The following is a 19,937-nucleotide window of genomic DNA, read 5'->3' on the forward strand; positions in this document are numbered from 1 at the left end:
GTTATTCTGCTGGAAACTGTTTAATTAAAAAAAACATTGCGATTCAATTAGTTTAATATTTAAATCTGAATTTACGCAATTAAAAAAGGAAACATCAAAGAAAGCCACCGTCAAATCAGGTAAACTGTCTGTTCAACTGATTCTGTTCACATCAGTCCAGTGAATCCAAATCAACTAAAATTCAGATCTCACATACAGAGAAAGCAGAAACATTACCAAATCTGCCAGAAGACACTAGACGGACGCGAGCATCTGAATCCCTGGTTATAAGGAACATCAGAAGGGGGGAGGGGCCCCCCTCCAGGTTCATCCCAGAATATTCCAGAGCGGTCCAGGTTTACTGCTGGAGAACCAGCAGCAGGTTCACCCGGGTGAAGTCTTGAAGACGGAGATGGGTTCTGGCTCATCCACTGAAACCGGGACCTCTAATGGAGAGCCGGATACCTGAAGCCCCCCCTCCCCTCCCCAGTCCAGTTCAAGAACAACCAGGAATCCTGGAAAAGTTCTGGGATGAAACTTTTAAGAAGTTATCTAGTTTTGACTCATTTCATCTGTTTGATGAAACCGCAGATAATGAGTGAAACTGGACTTTTTCTGAGAAAGTAGCCTCTAAAACACATTTGAATGAGTTTTAATTGAAAACTTCGACAGCAGCGCCCCCTGCTGGTCCATTCAGGCTGTGCTGGTGTGTGACCTCTCAGGTTACCTTTGTGACCCGAGTGGATCTGCTCAGATTTACGGTCACCGAGCAGAAAGAGGGGCTGAACACAGGCGGTGTTTGGGAATAAACAAGGTCCCGACCCGGTTCAAGAGGTTCTGAACTCATTTCAACCCCTCACTTCATTAAACTCTGAAGCACCTTGGTGAACACGGATGAGCGCTTCATATCCGGGTTTTCACGGCTGAAAGGATGGCGGACAGAAGAATCTCATAGCAGGTCCCTCTAAGCCCCGCCCCCTGCTTTGCCACCTGGAGCTGCTAATCCCATCCTAATGCAGCATAAGCATTTGGTGGCTCATAATCGGGTTGCATCCGTGGACATAAGCCTCCCAGTTATTCAGGCTGACGCCTTGCATCAGAGATGACGCCGCGCATCAGCTGACGCCATACTTTCCAGAGCAGGCGTAAAGTGGCGCCGTGCTTTCGCCGTGTGACGTAGTTACAGGTGGAGGAGCGAGGTCGTCTGAAGCCTCAGAGCGAGTCATCCAACGGAAAAACACAGCATTTCTGCTCACAAATGATTTTCCCTTTTATTTAAAGATTTTTTTCATATACAACATAGTATTTACAGGGTCTAGTATTTACACAAGATTAACAAGTGGCACTGTGTAGTTAGTTCTTCTCCTCATTCTTTACAAGTGTCTTTTTCTCAAACAAAATAAAAGCCATAAATTAAAATAAAACACCTCACTTAACGCAGTTTGACTCCAGGTTCTCTTCTTCCAGTAGCTCTACCTGCCCCCCCAGGCCTTCTACAAAGTGCTGCCCCCCTCCCTTCCAGTTATGTGTGACCTTTAGGAAACCACCAGGAGCTCCGCTTCCATTACCACTGAACCAACTTTGACCCCACCCCTCAGAGGATGCGGCCCCGCCTCAAACGCCACTGATCAAAACACAAAAAAAGGTTTCGTTTAGTGGAGCCGGCGGCCGTTTTTTCCGGAGCTTCTGGAAATCTTTGAGGCTGTTCTCATCGGCGTGAAAGGTCAGCAGAGCCGCCTCCGTCTGTGCTTCTGTACCCATGATGCTCCGCTCAGATCAGCGTGTCGTGGTCCAACAGGAGACGTTTGGACTGACAGGGAAGGGGGTGATGCTGTGGGGAGGGCAGGGGGGGCTGAAGGGCTTTGAAGGAGTAGGTGGAGAGGAACGCAGGTTCTCCTTCTGGTCCCACCTCCACATCGGAGGCGGAAAACCTGGGAGTTTTTCCAGTTACAGAAGGCCGACCGAAAAGAGGGAAACCGCAGAGGGAGAGGATGACTGATGGACAGCCCCCCCCCCCCAACCCCCCACAAACAGCTGATCCAAGGTAAACAAAGTCTCCACGCAACAATGTACCGCGTAATTTAAAGGAGCTGATTCCTTTTTCACAAATTGTTGCAGGGCCCAGAATGACCCACTAGAGCTGGGCCAGGGTCCAGAATGACCCGCTGGAGCAGAGTCAGGGTCCGGAATGACCCGCTGGAGCCGAGTCAGGGTCCGGAATGACCCGCTGCAGCGCTTGGTCAGATCACTACAGTAGTTGTTCAAAAAAAGCGGCGGGGAAAAAGAAAAAGCGATTGCATATAAAACCACTGAGACTGCTGTCGAGCGTCTGGCTCAAGGACACTCCGGCAGGAAGGATAAGAGATTTCAGCGTGATGAGGCTCGGACCAAAGCGGGAGGAAGAATCCAACGCCCCACAGCACCCCACGGGTGAGAAAGACCCGAGCGAGTGCAATAAATAAAATCACTTCCCCACAAAACGCAAAAGAAGGGAAGCAGGAGGAGGAGTCACACTACGGCACTAGCTAAGGGTTATTCAGGAAAGCATGAAGCTCGAGACGCGTACGAACAAAACATCCAGCTTTATGATCAGTGGACAGGCCTGGACCAACTAAAACACAATAAATACTCTGAGGAACAAAAGAAGGGCTCTCTCTTCAGCTAGAAGGACGATAGAAAAGGCGGGTCCGTCTGGCAGACGCGCTCAGAAAGGGCGACCCAGTGGCTAAAAAACGTGAGCGGAGGGGCGCCGCCTCCTCTTCGTACATATGGCACTGCCACGGCTCCCCGTCCACATCCACTCGCTCCTACTTTTCTGGGTTTGTTCTTTGTTTCTGGAGCCTGAGGTCGGGCCTCAGCGGAGCCAGCGGCTCCTTCAGGGGTTCTCCTTTGTCCGGTTTCCGTTTTTGACGGCATAAAGTGCAACAGTGCTTTTGTTCTCCCCGCAGCACCATCCCGGAACCCCCCCCCTGGGGCATCCAGGGTTTCACGGGTTCTCAGGGTCTGGGTTGGCGCTGGTCTCACTCGTCACGCTGGTGGCGCTGGCCACGCTCGGCTCCTCCACCTCCTCGTCTTCCTCTTCCGTCACCTCGCCCACATCTAGCACCTCCACCTCCTCATCGTCGTCATCGTCCTCCTCTTCGTCCAGCCCCCCGTCCAGCAGCTCCGCCGCCGCCACCACCACCTCCTCGCCTTCGTCCCTCTGCGCCTCCTTCTTCTCCACCTCCCCGCTGCTCCTGTCTCTGTGTGCGTAGACGGCCGCTCTGGAGGGTTGGACCAGCCCCTCCTCGTACACCTTCAGGATGGCCTCGCACACGAAGCGGTACTGGCTCTGCGGGGAGAGAGAGGCGGCGCTGAAGCGCAGAGCCAGGGCGAGCGCCGCGGCGCAGACGCTGGGGGTACTCACCGGCGTCTGTATCATCATGGCCCGCTGGTCCCTCATGGTCCGGACGATGTCCAAAGGGTACACCGGCTGACCGCACTCCATCAGGCACAGCGCCGTCTCCATGGTGATGAGGACGCCGGTCCGGCCGATGCCCGCGCTGTGCGAGCAGAAGGAGGTCAGACGGAGGCGTGTCAACATGTCGCCTGAGGAAGACGCTACACTAACCTGCAGTGAACCACCACTGGCTGGTCCTGACCGGCCCGTTTGCTCCGAACCAGAGCCACAAAGTCCAGAAAGTCCGTGGAGTCGTCAGGAACGCCGTGATCCGGCCACGCCAGGTACTGGATCTGCGTGAGTTCCCTCTGCTGGCCGCTCTGAGCACAAACACAGAAAGCGTTTGAGAAGACGTCAAAAGCAGAACCGAGGCCGGTCCCGGTTCTGAACCAACACGCAGTTCCTGTGAAAACAGGATCCAGAACCACAGCCACATTTATCACATCAACACATAAAAGTGGTTCTGGTTCTGTTTGCACATTTATGGATCCCAGTCTTTTTTGCTATCATTTCTGAACCAGCAGGAAGCAGGAGGAACTGATTGTCGCCTTAGTAACCCATCTGTCTCCATAGTAACAGTCACTGGCAGAAGCTAATCAGAGTCACGCGAGCAAAAAAACCTTCATGAATCAAATGTTCATCATCATCCTCCTCTAGCTCTCTTCATCTGCATTGGGGTGGTTGGGTTGTCACGGTAACCAGCATCCAGGATGAGGCCAGTGTTCAGCCGCATCCAGAAAAAGAACAGCCCACACTGGTCACCATGACAACACACCTCCTCCGGTCCCGAGCGGCTCACGAGCAGCAGCTGGGCCTTCGTCAGAAGACGCGAACACGTCCCTGCAGGTCGCTTCCACTCACCTTCACGTCGGTGAGGGTCATCTCTCTGACCAGGAAGGCGGCGCTGCCCTCCTCGTTCAGACACGTGACGGCGAAGTCCCCGTAGGTGGCGCTGCTGTCCGGGTTGGGCCAGTACTGGTGACACTTCACCTACAAACCCAAAGAAGAGATCCAGCAGATGAGACTGCTGCTCCATCTTCAGATGTTCAGAACTTCATGAAATCTCCACAAATACCATGAAGAGGATCAGAGTCTTCCTCTGCAGCGGACATCACAGTCATTGAACCTCAACCAACCGTCTTTTTGGGAAAAACGTTTTCAGATGAACTTATTTCAGATTAACAGCTTAAAAGTGGAGAGAAGCTTCCAGCAGGATCCCTGAGGATCTCCGCCCTTCATCCGTCACTGAATGGATCTGCAGACTGAACTTGGACTGGGCTTTGACGCTCCTGGATCCTCCTGCTGGTCCTCCTCCAAAGTCTCAGTGGATCTCCACTAAAGATCCAAAGTCCTCACAGATGGAAAGATTTGTCCTCCAAGGATCCCAGAGGTTCAAGGGTCAAGTTCCGTACCTTTTCGTACCTTGAAAGTTTACTTTGCATCATGTTCTGGAAGCTGCGTTCTGGTCTCAGTGGAGTTTGTTAGAACAGAGATGTTCTCGGTCCTTAGACCACGCGAAGGGGGGGTCTAAGGACAGGGATGCCAGTTTAGTTTAGTCTGTTTGGTTAAAGTTTTAGTATTATCCTATTGAGTTCTATGCATTTATGATCCTTTTTGATTGTATGTTTACCTTACTATTACCGGCACGAAGCCCACTGAGACGACTGTTGTTGTTTATTTGGGTTTTACAAATAAAACTGAATTGAATTGAATTCTAACAAACTCCACCATCAGAGGAACCTGAACTATGAAGCTTTGACCTCTTCTATTCCTCCTCATCTGTTAGGACGGAAGGTCAGAAGGACATTCTCCGTTCTTGAGCGGCTGTCAGCTCCAGAACCTTTTGAGCACTTGACCTGAAAATCCTCTAAGCTTGGGTTTGTCACGTACCCGCCCCCTCTCCACCTGCGTGGTCAGCATCACCACCATGGACGAGGCCTGCTCCCAGGTCATCTGCCAGAAGTCGGAGCAGGTTGTGGGCAGCGGGCCCTGGCAGGCGATGTAGCGGTTGATCAGGCTGGAGGCGGGAATCTCCATCTGAACATAAGCAGAGGAACAACCAATCAGAGGGGAGGATCCCCCGCAGGGGCGGGGCCTCACCGTTGATTTAGAATTGTTCAAATGAACAGGGGGGCTCGTTCATACGTGCAGTGGTTCAACTATCCCAGCAGGAACTGGGATGGGACGCAAACCTGCTTCTCTCTGATCTGCTCTGGCTGCAGGCTTGTCTGCTTTAACTGCAGTCACGTCTGCTCTGGCTGCAGGCTTGTCTGCTTTAACTGCAGTCATGTCCACTCTGACTGCAGGCTCGTCTGCTCTGACTGCAGGCTTGTCTGCTTTAACTGCAGTCACTTCTGCTCTGGCTGCAGGCTTGTCTGCTTTAACTGCAGTCACATCTGCTCTGGCTGCAGGCTTGTCTGCTTTAACTGCAGTCACATCTGCTCTGGCTGCAGGCTTGTCTGCTTTAACTGCAGTCACGTCTGCTCTGGCTGTAGGCTTGTCTGCTTTAACTGCAGTCACTTCTGCTCTGGCTGCAGGCTTGTCTGCTTTAACTGCAGTCATGTCTGCTCTGGCTGCAGGCTTGTCTGCTTTAACTGCAGTCACGTCTGCTCTGGCTGTAGGCTTGTCTGCTTTAACTGCAGTCACTTCTGCTCTGGCTGCAGGCTTGTCTGCTTTAACTGCAGTCACTTCTGCTCTGGCTGCAGGCTTGTCTGCTTTAACTGCAGTCACTTCTGCTCTGGCTGCAGGCTTGTCTGCTTTAACTGCAGTCACGTCTGCTCTGGCTGCAGGCTTGTCTGCTTTAACTGCAGTCATGTCCACTCTGACTGCAGGCTCGTCTGCTTTAACTGCAGTCATGTCCACTCTGACTGCAGGCTTGTCTGCTTTAACTGCAGTCATGTCCACTCTGACTGCAGGCTTGTCTGCTTTAACTGCAGTCACGTCTGCTCTGGCTGCAGGCTTGTCTGCTTTAACTGCAGTCACTTCTGCTCTGGCTGCAGGCTTGTCTGCTTTAACTGCAGTCACGTCTGCTCTGGCTGCAGGCTTGTCTGCTTTAACTGCAGTCACGTCTGCTCTGGCTGCAGGCTTGTCTGCTTTAACTGCAGTCATGTCCACTCTGACTGCAGGCTCGTCTGCTCTGACTGCAGGCTTGTCTGCAGCATCTGCAAGCTGTAGAACTGCAAATACACAAACCGGCTCCTCCTAACCTCCTTCTGACATCCACCCATCTGCAGCTTTGCCCACAAACAGGAACTCACGTTGATGTAGTTGGCGTTGATGTAGTCGTCGGTGCTCTTCAGCAGGACCCGCGTAGCATCATCTGTCAAAGGGAGGAGGAGGAGCAGAGTTCAGAGCATCTGCAGAGGACCGAGTCTAAGCAGGCGGATGTGAGCGTGCAGAAACCCACAGGGAGAGATGTCTCTGTAGCGGTTTTTGGACACGTTCTGAGGTAACTTGGCGCACAGCATGGTCATGCCCGGCCTCTTCCTGTACAGTTGCTGTTGGAGAGAGGAGGAGTCAGAGGAAGACGCCAAAGCTTTCCTCGTTTCTGTCCTTCATTCTTGTCCTTACGTCAAACTGGGACAGGACGGCGCCGCTGCTCAGGCCCTCCCTCAGCACGGACATGGAGTCCCTCAGGGCATGCTGGTCCACCTGGGCCGGGTCCTGGGGGGTTTTCTCGGGGATGTACTGAAAATCGGGCTCAGACTCCGCCTTCTCCTCCACCACGTCGTAATTGGCTACAAAAAAAAGGGAGTCATGTGATTTTAAAGGAGTCCTACTAGACATTTCTTACACAGGCAACTTCATTTCTAAAGTCTTGGTCTTTGTCTTTACATGTGGGCGGAGCTTAAAAACAGCGTGTCTTCAGTCTAACCTTCAGAGCTGCCCTGCTCACCGTTTGGTCGGACCAGCAGGATGAGCTCTCCGGAGTGGCTCTCGCAGCTGGCCTTAATGAACATGACCACCTGGTCGTGGGTGTGGTCAGAGATGTCCCGCCCATTGATCAGGACCACCTGGTCGCCCTCGTTGAGGCGCGGCACGCACAGGTCCGCCTGCGGAGGAAGACGGGGTCAGCTGGGGCTCGGATGGAAGGATGCCATCGTGAGGCGGGACTCACCGACGTTCCTGGAGCCACGCGGGACACGATGATGGGCATCTTCTGATCAACCCCCCCCTGCAGGTAAACGAAAACGTGACATGCTGCCCCATCGAGCTGCCCCTCCCCTCAGCATCCCTCAGACTCACCTTCACGTTGAAGCCGAAGCGTCCGTGTTCATCGGGTCTCATCTTGATCAAAACCAGGTTATCGTGCGGGACGACGCCGTTCAGCTGAAACAGTCAGCATTTCACATTTATTGAAACGATTCGGTCTCAATAAAGTTTTTTTTTTGGGGGGGGGGGGGACTGACCGTGGTCTTCTCGGGGTTTGCTGGGACGTCGTACATTTCATTGACGTGGTTGTCCAGCAGGCTCTGCTGAGAGTGAGCCTGGATGATCTGGCTCAGCGTCTTTCTGCTCAGCTGCTTGGGGGGCAGCGCCGGGGGCTGACCCTCCACCCCCTCTGGAGACCTGGGGGGGGGAGGGGGGGGCAGAACCTGAATGAGGAATATTTCCTCCTAAAGCCTCCAGAGGAAGTCTATGTCCTTCATCGCTAACTCAGCTTCAACCATGAACCCCCCCCCCTCCCTCAATCCTAATGTTTTACTGCAAGTGGGGGGGGCTATGAGCAGCCGTCAAAGTGCACCGCCTTTGATTTGTCTGCTGCTGTAAACACATGGGGGGTCAAAAGCAGGTCACCCCTCCAGGGAGGGAGGGGCATGTGTGTGTGGGGGGGGGTCAGATGTCAAAGTTTGTGGTAAACACTGTTCAGATCTCTGAAATTTCATGAAAACTTCAGAGACTAAATGGAAAACACCCCCCTCCCCCCACACTTCCTTATAATGGAATGGGGGGGGGGGGGGGCTATTTTAGAATAAGGAAGCTCCAGGTGGAATGCTGGGAAAACGATGACAGAGGAGGAATCCTGCAGAGTTTGGAGGCAGCTTTGAATCCGATTCAGAGAAATGAAAGGAGGAAGATTCACAGAAAAAATGTAGTTTCCTGAAACAGGATTTAAACGTGTCACCCCCCCTCTGAAAAACGCCCTCGTAGACCTTTCAGCTGCTCCCTTCATCCGCCTCCATCTAACCTCCACCATGAACCCCCCCCCTCCCGCAGACGACCTACAGCCACTGAGGCGACGTCCAAAAGCTGCAGAGCGACCGTTTTCAGAGGAATCAGCTGAGAACGTTTCCTCAGACGCAGCAGGACGACCACAGAAAGCAGAAGTGAGATTATCTCCTCCTCTGGGATTAAATCTGCCTGGAAGAATTCAGTTTCCAAACAAATAAAGAAAACCTCATCTGAGTCCTGTTCTCAGTGAGATCAGTGAGGCTGCAGCAGTTCCACCTCCTCCATCCAGCTGCTGAGGTTTACCCTGTAACATGACGGCTGCGCAGACAGATGGAAAGCGCAACAGTGACCATGACACCTTTTTGCTCAAAAGCAACATTTGTGCTGTTCGTTTTCAAGGAGCTCTGCAGACAGAAGATCTGCCAATTCAGTGTAATCTGTCTGATTTGCAGCTGAGAAATGCTCCCCCCTGAACTCGACCGCGGGCTCGTCCGCCCCAACCGGAGGTCCATCTGCCCCGACCGCGGGTCCGTCTGCCCCGACCGCGGGTCCGTCTGCCCCGACCGCGGGTCCGTCTGCCCCGACTGCGGGTCGCTCTGCACCGACCGCGGGTCCCTCCGCCCCGACTGCGGGTCCGTCTGCCCCGACTGCGGGTCCGTCTGCCCCGACTGAGCGTTCGTCTGCCCCGACTGCGGGTCCGTCTGCCCCGACTGCGGGTCCGTCTGCCCCGACCGCGGGTCCGTCTGCCCCGACCGCGGGTCCGTCTGCCCCGACCGCGGGTCCGTCTGCCCCGACCGCGGGTCCGTCTGCCCCGACCGCGGGTCCGTCTGCCCCGACCGCGGGTCCGTCTGCCCCGACCGCGGGTCCGTCTGCCCCGACCGCGGGTCCGTCTGCCCCGACCGCGGGTCCCTCCGCCCCGACTGCGGGTCCGTCTGCCCCGACTGCGGGTCCGTCTGCCCCGACTGCGGGTCCGTCTGCCCCGACTGCGGGTCCGTCTGCCCCGACCGCGGGTCCGTCTGCCCCGACCGCGGGTCCGTCTGCCCCGACTGCGGGTCCCTCTGCCCCGACTGCGGGTCCGTCTGCCCCGACTGCGGGTTCGAACCTCTGAAGGTTGTCTGCAGGACAGGAAGAGGACGAACCCTGTTCCTCACTAACAGAGCTGCCTGCGCAGACGCTGCTTCATGAACTGCCTCTCTGCTTCTGCAGCTTCTCCCTCTGAGGAACCCCTCCAGCTTCAGCCCAAAGGCTCCGCCTCCTCCTGCTGTAAACACATTTTATGGGCTGCTGGCTCCAGCGGGGGGAGCTAAGTGTCACTGACGGAGGGTGTGAACCGTCGGGGGACGCCACAGAGTTTTAAAAACAGAAATAAAAGCGTCTGGAACAAACGCAGAGGAGGAAAGTTTAACCTCCAAATTAGAGGGCGTCTCCTCTGGTACCGAGTTTCCCACACTAGTGGGTCCAGGAGCTGTGAGAGGAGCAGAGGAGGTCAGACTCACGGCGTGGAGTCCAGGCTGATGCTGTTGGCCTGCGTGGACGACGCCGACTTGTGATTGGAGGAGAAGACGGGCAGGCTGGGGGAGGCGTGGATCACATGATCAACCAGATGGCCGACAGAGGAGGGGCGCAGGCGTGTGCCCTCCTGGACGAACAGCGAGTTCCTGTGGAAACCACACTCCTGTCAGAAGATCTCAAACCTTCAGATTCCGGTTCTGGAGAACAGGGGGGCTCACTGGCTGGGGGTGCCGGGGGGAGAGCGGGTGGGCAGGCTCTGGGTCTCCAGCCTCTCATCTGATAGGCTGTTCCTGCTGACCGACTCCCAGTCCGTCCCGCCCATCAACTTCCTGGCCAAGGGTTTGCTGGGAGACCTGCTCGGACACAAATGCTGAGTCAGCAGACGAACTCCGCCGCGGTTTACGCCGGCGTCACGCCTCTTTCGGTGCCACTTGATCCACCAACCAGGAGGGCCGTAGAACCAATCAAGTTTAAACTACTTTGCATAAAGGTTCCCATTTGTCACATTCAATTCTTTTATTGGCAGATGACTGAACAGCTGACGGGAATCTAAGATCTGAACTTCTGCTCAGGAAACAACGACACTTACAGACATCTGTGGAATGATGCTAATGTTTGTTCCACAGGAGGAACCCTTGTTTCCTGTGTGAGCGGCAGCTATAAAGAACCCCTCCCGTCCCTGGCGTGGAGTGGACGACACCTGGGTTGGTTACCTTCACCTCAAAGAGTGTCGTACCTGGCGAAGACTCTGTCCTTGACCGCCTTCTCCTTCCCGTACTGCACCGACTGCACCTCCGTCCGCCCGCTGGAACAGACGTGATGAAGCGTCAGGTCAGGATGTCCAGGATCCGCACAGACAAGAACCAGTCAGCGGTGAACAACCCAAAGACCCGGTTCTGGAAGCCCCTTCAGAACCTGGACTCTGTTCTTTGGGTCCACTCATCCTGTTTTCCCACAGAGACCGGAGCAGAAATGGCTTCCTGCAGGTTTGGGGGGGTTTGGTCACAGAACTGGACTGAGTTTGACCGAAGACCCACATGAGACCCCCCCACAGGAAACGGAACAACGTGCACGCCCCCTCACATGCACGTGTGAGCTGTTCCGTCTCCTCCTCGTCATCCGACTCCTCACAGGAGGAGGAGGAGGAGTGAGCGGCTGAAAAAGATCGCTGGGCGGGGCCACAAGCTCCCCAGCTCTCAGCAATGGGATGGGAAGGGGGGCGGGATTGCCGCGTGGCAACAGCCCCGCCCACAACTCTGTAGTGTCTGAGTTTTCAAAAAGTGCTGGGTTCTCCAAAGCAAAGTGAAAACCTCAAACATCCAAACATTTCCCTCCTCATGAATCCATGATGGAAGCCTGCAGGAGCGGCTGCTCACCAGTATCTGTACTTCGAGCCCAGAGAGAAGTAGTGAGCGAAGAAGTTCTTCTGGGGGGGGATGGGCTGCTCCAGCCGGAAGAAGGTGTGGTGCTCCACGCAGGCCTTCCACAGGTTCTTGCAGGCCCGGTAGTTCACCATGTTGAAGCCCAGCAGCGTCTCTCGGGTCTCCGTCTACATGGGGGGGGCAGCAAAGGGGGACAGCAAAGCTTTTGAAAAACCATCTGATTTGTGAGCAGAAGACACAGCTCCAGGACCTTCAGGACACAAAGGTCCGTCCGGACCCGCAGAGGTTCTGAGGTCCGGTCTGACGCAGCCAGACCGTCCTGACCAATCACAGCTGTTCTCTGTGACGTCTGCTGAGCTGCATCTTTGGAAACAAATCCTCTGTTTACCTTCATCACCACCTAAAAACTACCACCACTAACCCGTGACCTCTGCTCTACTAGAACCTTCTGAGTCTAAACGTGTCATTTCTATCAAAGAATGTCAATCAGGTTTATTCTAAAGCTCAAACCAGCTAAATGTTGTTGACAATCTGCTGGAAAACAGAGATTACAGAGGAGGCGGAGCCAACAACAACAACAACAGCCTAATCTGACAGATTACACACATGCAGACAAAAAAACCACACATGCAGATAGCACACATTAAATCTATGCACCACCAACACACATACACACAAACACACAGAAACACACAAAAACACACACACACAAAACCACACACAAAAACACAAATCACACAAACACACAGAAACACACAAAACCACAAACAGACAAAAACACAAATCACACATACACACAAAACACACACACACAAAATGTGAGGCTGATTCTGAACTCCTGCCCCTCTGGCTCCTCCCTATTGCTCTTTCGCGACTTGATGACATCATCAAGCGGTAGAATAGATCGTTGGTTGAATACGGCGATCCAGAAATGCACAATAATGTGTGTGTTCTTTTCTTCATGCGTGTGTGGGGGTGGGGGGGGGGTACTCACTGCCTCTCTTCTCAGTTGGATGAAAAACTGTTTCGACTTGAAGGAAATTTTCACAATTTTCAGCCTAAAAAGCAGAAAAACTTTCATCAAAAACTGCAGCAAAAACAGGAGGAAGATGATTTTGTTGTTGATCCACGGTTCAGAGTGAAAAGCTTCATCTTCTGCATCACAAACACAAACGTTTATCGTCACATCCAGAACTCAGCTGTTTGGGGGGAAAACATGCCCCCCTCCCCCATCCTGGTCAGATCACAGGTATGAGATCCAATCAGAGACCACACAGGCTGTCAGAGAGGAACCCAAACCTTCTGACTCATCGCTGCTGCTAAAGACACTGGCCCGCTCTCACGTGCACATGCACGAGCACGCACGCACACAGTGACTCACAGCCCCTCTTCCTGTGGCTCATTCTGCAGACAGAGAACGAGGCAGAAACCCTCAAGTTCTTCTCCTTTTTCATTTTTGGACCGAAGTGGAGGGAGAACCGGGCAGAGGAGGTTCTGCTCCACGCGGTGCTCCGCCTCTGTCGGGACCTTCTCCAAGTTAACCCCCCCCAGCAAAGGAGACAGGAGAAGCATGTTTGCTCCACAGCTGAAGCAGGAGCGTCATGCTCCAGGAGGAGGAGCAGGAGGAGGAGCAGGAGGAGGTGTAGCCAAGCGTGTCACTTTCCCAGGAGGTCTAGCTCCACACTGGTTCTCCCCACAGGAGAAACCCGGCAGAACCTTCCAGTTTCCCAAACGTGCTGCAGCCTCACTGAGGGTCACGCCATCACCAAATCTGGAACCGAGAGCGTCGCTCTGGAAAAACCCCCCCTAGTCTGTGGTCCAACCCTCCATCCCAGCCTCATCAGCCAAACCCGGATCAGAACCGGCTCATCGCAGGGTCGAGGTTCCAAGGAACAGAAGGAGGCAGGAGCCACTCACCATTGGAAGAGGTTTTTCCGAACCCTGTTCTGGTAGACCACCACGCCGGCGGACATCACCCCCATGAGGATCTCTGCGTTCCTCTGGTCCTGAAGAAACAGAGAACCGTCTGAGAACCACAAACCACCGTCTGCTCACATCTCTGACTCTCCTGGAACGTGGAGATAGTTCAGCAGAACCCGCCCCAACATTCATGGTCTCCTCTGAGGAGGAAGAAGACCGTTTAGAAGAAAGAAGACCGTTTAGAAGAAACTTTAAAAACATTCAAAAAGACCCCCCCCCCCCCCCCAGTTCTGCTGCCCTGGTTCCGTCCCTCACTGAAAGCATGTGTGTGTGCACGAGTGTGCGTGTAAGTGTGTGTGTCTGTGTGTGTTGGTGTGCATGTATGTGTGTAGGTGCGTGTGCGTAAGTGTGTGTGTGTGTGCGTGGGTGTGTAAGTGTGTGTGTGTGCGTGTGTGTAAGTGTGCGTGTAGGTGTGTGTGTGTGTGTGTGTGTGCATGTATGTGTGTAAGTGCGTGTGCGTAAGTGTGTGTGTGTGTGTGCGTGGGTGTGTAGGTGTGTGTGCATGTATGTGTGTAGGTGCGTGTGCGTAAGTGTGTGTGTGCGTGGGTGTGTAAGTGTGTGTAAGGGTGTGTGTGTGTGTGTGTGTGTGTGTGTGTGTGTGTGTGTGCGTGTGTGTGTGTGTGTGTGTGTGTGTGTGTGTGTGTGTGCGTGTGTGCGCGTGTCCCGTGCGTGTTACCCTTGCATAGTGCAGCTCCACCCCGTACAGCTCCAGCGTCCGCGCCGTGTTCAGGTAATTGAACTCGGCCTGGGCGGGGGTCAGGCCGCTGGGAAGAAACAGACGGAGGTGAGATGAGGAACAGCAGCAGAACACAAACAAGAACGTCTGACGGACGGACGCCACCAATCCTCCCTCATGTCCACGGCCAAGGCGCTCAGCGGCTTCTCTAAGGCCTAAAGCGCTGAGTCATCACTCCCAGTGAGGCAGAGGCATCTTTGGCCAGAATCTGGAGAAGTGATGGGGGGGGCCGAGCCTTCAGAGTTCAGGCTAACATCACTGGCTTCAGTCTAAACAGCATTTCAGGAACTGTTGGATCCCGTCTGACCCGGTTCTGCAGCACCGACTTCCTCGTGGCTAAAAAACCCATCGTCTCATCAAAGAATCTGCTTCTCCTCTTCATCACTCAGAACAAAAGCACAGGTGAGGCCCTCTTACCTGTGCTGCTGGTGGTGCTTGGACACCTCCTTGTGGAAGTCCTGTGGGGGGGCCGGGATGAAGCAGTATTCGGACAGATACCCGGAGCTGTGCTCGGCCTCGTTGTAGTCCCCCAGCTCGGCTGCAGGAGCAGAGAGAAGAGCTTCAGAATGAGAACGGAACCTCGCCGCTTCCTGGATGACAGCTCTGACCAGAAGCTTGGTCTCTCGCCGCCGCCATCTGCATTTCCACCAAAGCGGATAGTCTGAACCCTAATCGAGGAGCTGCAGCTGAAACCTTCAGTCCCAAAACCACCAACGGTCAGTTAACTTTCCCGCCTTATTTCTCAGCAGGAAGAGACGATTTTTCTGAATCTTTTCATGTCAAATAATCTCATTTTTCTGAATAATCCAAATCCAGATAAAGAATCCGATACTTGGATACGGCTTTCTTATTTATTTTTCTTTTCACGGGTCTAACTTTAGTTGTTCTGGTTCCGGTGGCAGGTTGAGGCACCTGAAAGCTTCTCAGAAAGTTCTTATGTTTTCAGGTGAACATTTTCCACTGAGTCAAGCACAAAACAGATTCAACAACAGAAAAATCCACAAGAACACGCAGAAGGGCAAAAAAAGCATTTGGAAAGAACAGATTAAGAGCTGAGAACATGAGGAGAACCCAACAAACAAAGAGAAGCATCTTCATCCAGAAGACCCATCAGAACAGAGAGGTGTGCAGAACCGCTCTAGCTGTAATCTGGGATGAGATAATCCAGGAGACATTCAGAGGGGCGGCAAACAGAGGAACAAAGACGCCGTGACATCATCTGGACGTCCTTTCTGTGTTTCTCAGAAACAAGATGATTTGATAACAACGAGCTAATCTTCACAGAACATTTCTCGCCATCTTGTGGGAGGAGCTCGAGGCCATGTGAGGAGCTCAGGCTAGGAACCCCTGGACCACAGGAGTTGGCATCTCTAATGGTGACAGAACATCCACCCACATTCAATCAAAGACTCAGACATCCCTGCTGGTCTTCAGAGACGTGAAACCTGACCTCTGTCAGCGACCCTTTGACCTTTGGGTTAAGGTTCAAGGACTGACTGGGACAGGGCGCAGTTCACCAGGCGACCAGCAGAGGCGCCTTGAACTCTGGTTCCAGAAATGTGGACCTCATCTGCAGAGCTATGAGCCTCACTGGGCATGCTCCACTGTCAGGCTCCTTTGCACGTCTTTTTAGGCGTCATGACAACCACATCCAGGTGACTGCTCATCATCCTCATCCTCATCATCCTCATCCTCAAGACCTGCATTTACACTGCAGGTCTTGATGCCCAAATCTGATTTTCTGACTAAATCCGATTTTTTTGACGACCCGCTTACATCATCTTTTAAAAGTGTCCCGTATCTGATTTTTGTATTTACACCATACAACGCTGAAACTATCCAACGGAGACGTTCTGAGGACCACCTAGCAGCATTTCCGCCTTCTGCGGTCCTCCTTCGGACGCACCGCGGTTTGTCGAAACTTTCCACCGGGACTAGCTTTGTTGTTGGACCGGCAGCCGGATCGCCGAAGGCGGAAGTGCTGCTACACAGATCTGACAAACTCTAAACCATCATATGAATTTGTGTTTCCAGTGGTGTCCAGACCAAACAAAGGCTGATGTCATTCCCACATGTTTACATGCAAGATGCTCGTTGCCCGTTCAGAGAGTAAAGTCCCTCCACGGCTAATGTTTTTAACATGTATTATTAGCCTAATGCTAATCCTTCTTCGCTGTCCTGCAGCCAGGAAAAAAGCACTGACCGCACGGATTTAAAAAATCATGAGCGAGCAGGCCCTTAACAATAATCACAACTGTAATAAATGCACATTTAGAAGACGCGTGTTGGTCCAAACAGCTGATTGTTAGCAGCGTAGCCCCCCTTTTTTTGTTGTGTTTCTTTTGTGTGACAGTGGTTGTCATGGAGGCAACGCAGCGACGGAAGGAGGCGTTGCCTTGGGCGCTCCAGGAAGAGGCAGGTGCAGGAGAGGGGATGCGCGGGAGAGGAAAAAAGAGGGCTGCTCGGCCGGCTTATGTCTCTCTGAGTTTTGAATGAGGAAGTGTTTGCAGACGTTGTGCTGCACTAACAGTTTGATCCAAGCAAAGAGATAAACTGCTTCTAGCCTGTTCCAGAGCAACGGTGTCCCGCTGCTGGGGCTCCAGCTGTCCTCCAACAGCAAATCAGCTCAAAAGCACCTTAATAAGTCATGTGATCTCAGGTGGTGTCCTGAAGTGACGTCACTGACGTACGACTCGCATTTACTGGGGAATATCCGATTTGTCTGCTTACATGGCACACGCAAACGCACGCATCCAATTCGTATCCAATTATTTCCCACAGAGGCCTGAATCCGATCTGAGAAAATCAGAATCTATGTGGGTTTTTTCCTGCCGTTCACCGGTCATATCTGATCTGTGCCACATAAGAGGAAAACTCAGAATTGGGTCGGTTGAACCATGCAGTGGAAATGCGGCCAAAGAATCAGGGAGCAGCTCTGCTGACCGTCCTTCATAATCCAAACTCTTTCCTGGAAAACAGAAACCAGGATGAACTCGGCGGGTTTATGAGTCACGACAAACCGCCAAGCACATATGTGCATGTGAAGAGCATGTGTGTGTGTGTAAAGAGCGTGTGTGCATGCATGTCAGTGCATGTGTGCGTGCATGTCAGTGCACCTGCTTTGGGTTTGGGTCCGAACGCCGTCAGTCACCAGAGATTAAACGCTTTCCTCTCAGACTAAATTAGCAGAACCGCGGCTGCTTTTCTACTCCAGAGCAAACATTTATCTCCATAATCTGCTGCCATCTGAAAACACACAGTGTGGGTCAGGCTCTGCACAGTACGTGTCTGTGTGCACGTGCACACGTGCGCGCACTGCAAGTATAGGTCAAATCTCTGCTTTGACCTAGATTCTGCAGCTGTTTGAGCCGACTTCAAACATGCCAGAGCCGCTGTGGGGGGGGGGGGGGGGGTCCGTTTTCAGGGGGGGTGTAATCGGTGCGGAACAGGGAGCAGATGACAAAACGCCGGCGAGGAGGAAAAGAGGTGGTCCTAAAACGACGCTCCAGATCTTCAATGGGAGCCTCCTCTCTCTCTCTCCTGATGCAGGTAACCAACTCAGGTCAGATCATGAACATGTCAGGGTCTGGACAGTCCAGGTCATGAACTTCAAAAGTGAAGTTAATCATGAAGAACTGGACGACAAAGAAGAGGAGACTCCAAAGGACAGAAGCAAAAGATCTGACACTGAACACCCTGCAGGACTGAGGAGCCTTTGAGACGACAGGTCTGTCCACCTCAGGTCTCCACGGGATTCTGGTCTTCACGCACAGACAGAGGCTGCTCCCAGATTCTTTGGTTTCCATGGCAACCTCTAACCAAAGGTACAACACCTCCCCTAGACTTCCCCCAAAGCCTCAAACCAAAAAGAATCAAAGGCCTGCCCCAGAAGGATCTCCACAGACGAGAACATCAAAGTCCAGGCGGAGGGGGGGGGGCAGTACTCACACTGAACAGCGTAGGACGCCAGCAGAGCGGCGGTGTTGTTGGGACACGGCAGCCTGCAGGACAGAAACACAAAGATCAGGAACATCTGGGCAAACGGCATCAGCGGGAAGTTCTGCTGCTGCAGACTCACCTTCCAGTCAAGATGTCCTGTTTGATCTGCAGGAAGTACTGGTACCTGTAAGGAAAACGCCAAACGCTCTTTAGGAGAACTATACTCTGACCCCCGTCTGTCAGCGAACCCAGGAGAAAACAGCCCTGCAGGTTCCTCCTACACCCTCTGGACCTGCCTGCTCTCCTCTGAGGACCACACGAGTCAGCTCTAAGGTCATGACCTCAGAAAGGGGCGGAGCCGTTTCATCAGGAGTGTTCAATCACACGTAACTGATGTCAGTGAACTTTTCAAACGTTTGACTTCTTCGCTCACTCTGATCATCGTTGAAAATGTTGGACATCACGTCCTGGATTTAAGTTTCAGAGAATCACAGGAGGCTCAGCGTCCCGCAGGCTCCGCCCCCTTGAGGGTCAGACCTGCATCAGGGTTCTCATAAACTCACCGTGTGTATTCCTCCTGAAGTTTGCTCGGATCTGTCACAAAAAACTTGACTCTGAAACTCAAGCTGTGTGGAGATCCTCCTGCAGGAACGTGGACACAAACGTCAGCAGAGGAGCAAACGCCGGCGTTACGGCGAACTCAGGCCGCCGCCCACAGGACACAGACATGTCACAGCAAGGATGCTCTGACGGGAGTCAGACCTTTCACAAAAGAGTTTTCTAGACGCGTCTCTGCTTAGATTTTGAAAAACAGAAACTGTTATTTTTATTATAAAAATACAGCAAAAGGCGCCACGGCGCAGAGGCGCTGGTTAAAAACCCGTTTGTCTGAGGATGTTCTGACTGTAGGGACTTCCCAAAGGCTGCATCATAAATGCGTGACAGACTCTGTCCGCGTGACTTCAAACAAGCGGCTTTCAGACGTGTGACTAAGACGCTCTTCACAGAGAGGGGGGGTCACTTACTTTTTAACTGCTTCCTGATGGGCTTGTTGGGATCCAGCCAGCGCTGCAAAGTGTTGATGGAGACAAGTTTAGTCACACAGTGGTGAGGTCTTCTACTGTTCTGGATGTCTGCCATGTTCTGATCTAGAACCGCTTCTGACCACGTCTGAGTGTAAAATATGCTGTCAGAACTTTAAACTGTCAGAAATTTAAACTGTCAGAACCGGCGGCCTTTCATTCTAAAAACTTCCATCAATACTTCATAAACATAAAGGGCGGCACTGACCGGCGCGTCTGAGGCGTCATCAGCCACGTGGAGGCCGAAGTAGTCTCTCTCCGTCAGCTCCAAGTGTCTAAAGACGGCGTCCAGCAGCACCTGACCGTGATCGGACTTCTGCAGAGAACCAGGAGACCAGTCACCGTCTGTCTGTGTGTGTGTGTGTGTGTGTGTGTGTGTGTGTGAGTCTGTGTGAGTGTGTGAGTGTCTGTGAGTGTGTGCGTGTGTCTTTGTGCGTGTGTGTTTGTGTGTGAGTGTCGGTGTGTGTGTGTGTGTGTGTGTGCATGAGTCTATGTCTGTGTGTGTGGGTGTGTGTGTGTGTGTGTGTGTGAGTCTGTGTGTGTGTGTGTGTGAGTCTATGTCTGTGTGTGTGTGTGTTTGCTCTGTATGTCTGTGTGTGAGTCTATGTCTGTGTGTTTGCGCTTGTTTACTCTGTGTGTGAGTGTGTGTGTTTGCTCTGTGTGTGAGTGTGTGTGTTTGCTCTGTGTGTGAGTCTTTGTGAGTGTGCGTGTTTGCT

At 53.0% G+C, this 19,937-nt stretch overlaps 1 protein-coding gene across 2 annotated transcripts in view; it reads right to left on the reverse strand.

Moving 5' to 3' along the window:
- Positions 1 to 1,224: 1,224 nt before the first annotated feature.
- The window catches only part of ptpn4a (protein tyrosine phosphatase non-receptor type 4a), a 37,085-nt gene continuing 18,372 nt past the window's right edge, over positions 1,225 to 19,937 (reverse strand). Inside the window, exons 3-27 of one of the 2 annotated variants that reach the window (XM_023950763.2) lie at positions 19,430 to 19,537; positions 19,165 to 19,207; positions 18,703 to 18,781; positions 18,279 to 18,323; positions 18,149 to 18,201; positions 14,618 to 14,738; positions 14,141 to 14,228; positions 13,402 to 13,490; positions 12,479 to 12,542; positions 11,479 to 11,651; positions 10,839 to 10,907; positions 10,321 to 10,455; positions 10,087 to 10,248; positions 7,828 to 7,987; positions 7,664 to 7,747; positions 7,536 to 7,592; positions 7,293 to 7,470; positions 6,989 to 7,155; positions 6,825 to 6,915; positions 6,676 to 6,737; positions 5,309 to 5,455; positions 4,280 to 4,408; positions 3,590 to 3,738; positions 3,386 to 3,521; positions 1,225 to 3,310 (exon numbers count right to left, since the gene is read on the reverse strand). In XM_023950763.2, coding sequence (XP_023806531.1) covers positions 2,966 to 3,310; positions 3,386 to 3,521; positions 3,590 to 3,738; positions 4,280 to 4,408; positions 5,309 to 5,455; positions 6,676 to 6,737; positions 6,825 to 6,915; positions 6,989 to 7,155; positions 7,293 to 7,470; positions 7,536 to 7,592; positions 7,664 to 7,747; positions 7,828 to 7,987; positions 10,087 to 10,248; positions 10,321 to 10,455; positions 10,839 to 10,907; positions 11,479 to 11,651; positions 12,479 to 12,542; positions 13,402 to 13,490; positions 14,141 to 14,228; positions 14,618 to 14,738; positions 18,149 to 18,201; positions 18,279 to 18,323; positions 18,703 to 18,781; positions 19,165 to 19,207; positions 19,430 to 19,537 — 2,934 coding nt within the window. In that variant the 3' untranslated portion in view covers positions 1,225 to 2,965. The remainder of the gene's footprint in view (positions 3,311 to 3,385; positions 3,522 to 3,589; positions 3,739 to 4,279; positions 4,409 to 5,308; positions 5,456 to 6,675; positions 6,738 to 6,824; positions 6,916 to 6,988; positions 7,156 to 7,292; positions 7,471 to 7,535; positions 7,593 to 7,663; positions 7,748 to 7,827; positions 7,988 to 10,086; positions 10,249 to 10,320; positions 10,456 to 10,838; positions 10,908 to 11,478; positions 11,652 to 12,478; positions 12,543 to 13,401; positions 13,491 to 14,140; positions 14,229 to 14,617; positions 14,739 to 18,148; positions 18,202 to 18,278; positions 18,324 to 18,702; positions 18,782 to 19,164; positions 19,208 to 19,429; positions 19,538 to 19,937) is intronic. The other variant, XM_023950764.2, reaches the window with a different exon arrangement.

Source organism: Oryzias latipes, chromosome 21, assembly GCF_053564925.1.
Source record: "Oryzias latipes strain Hd-rR chromosome 21, Olatipes_Hd-rR_3.1".
NCBI lineage: Eukaryota > Metazoa > Chordata > Actinopteri > Beloniformes > Adrianichthyidae > Oryzias > Oryzias latipes.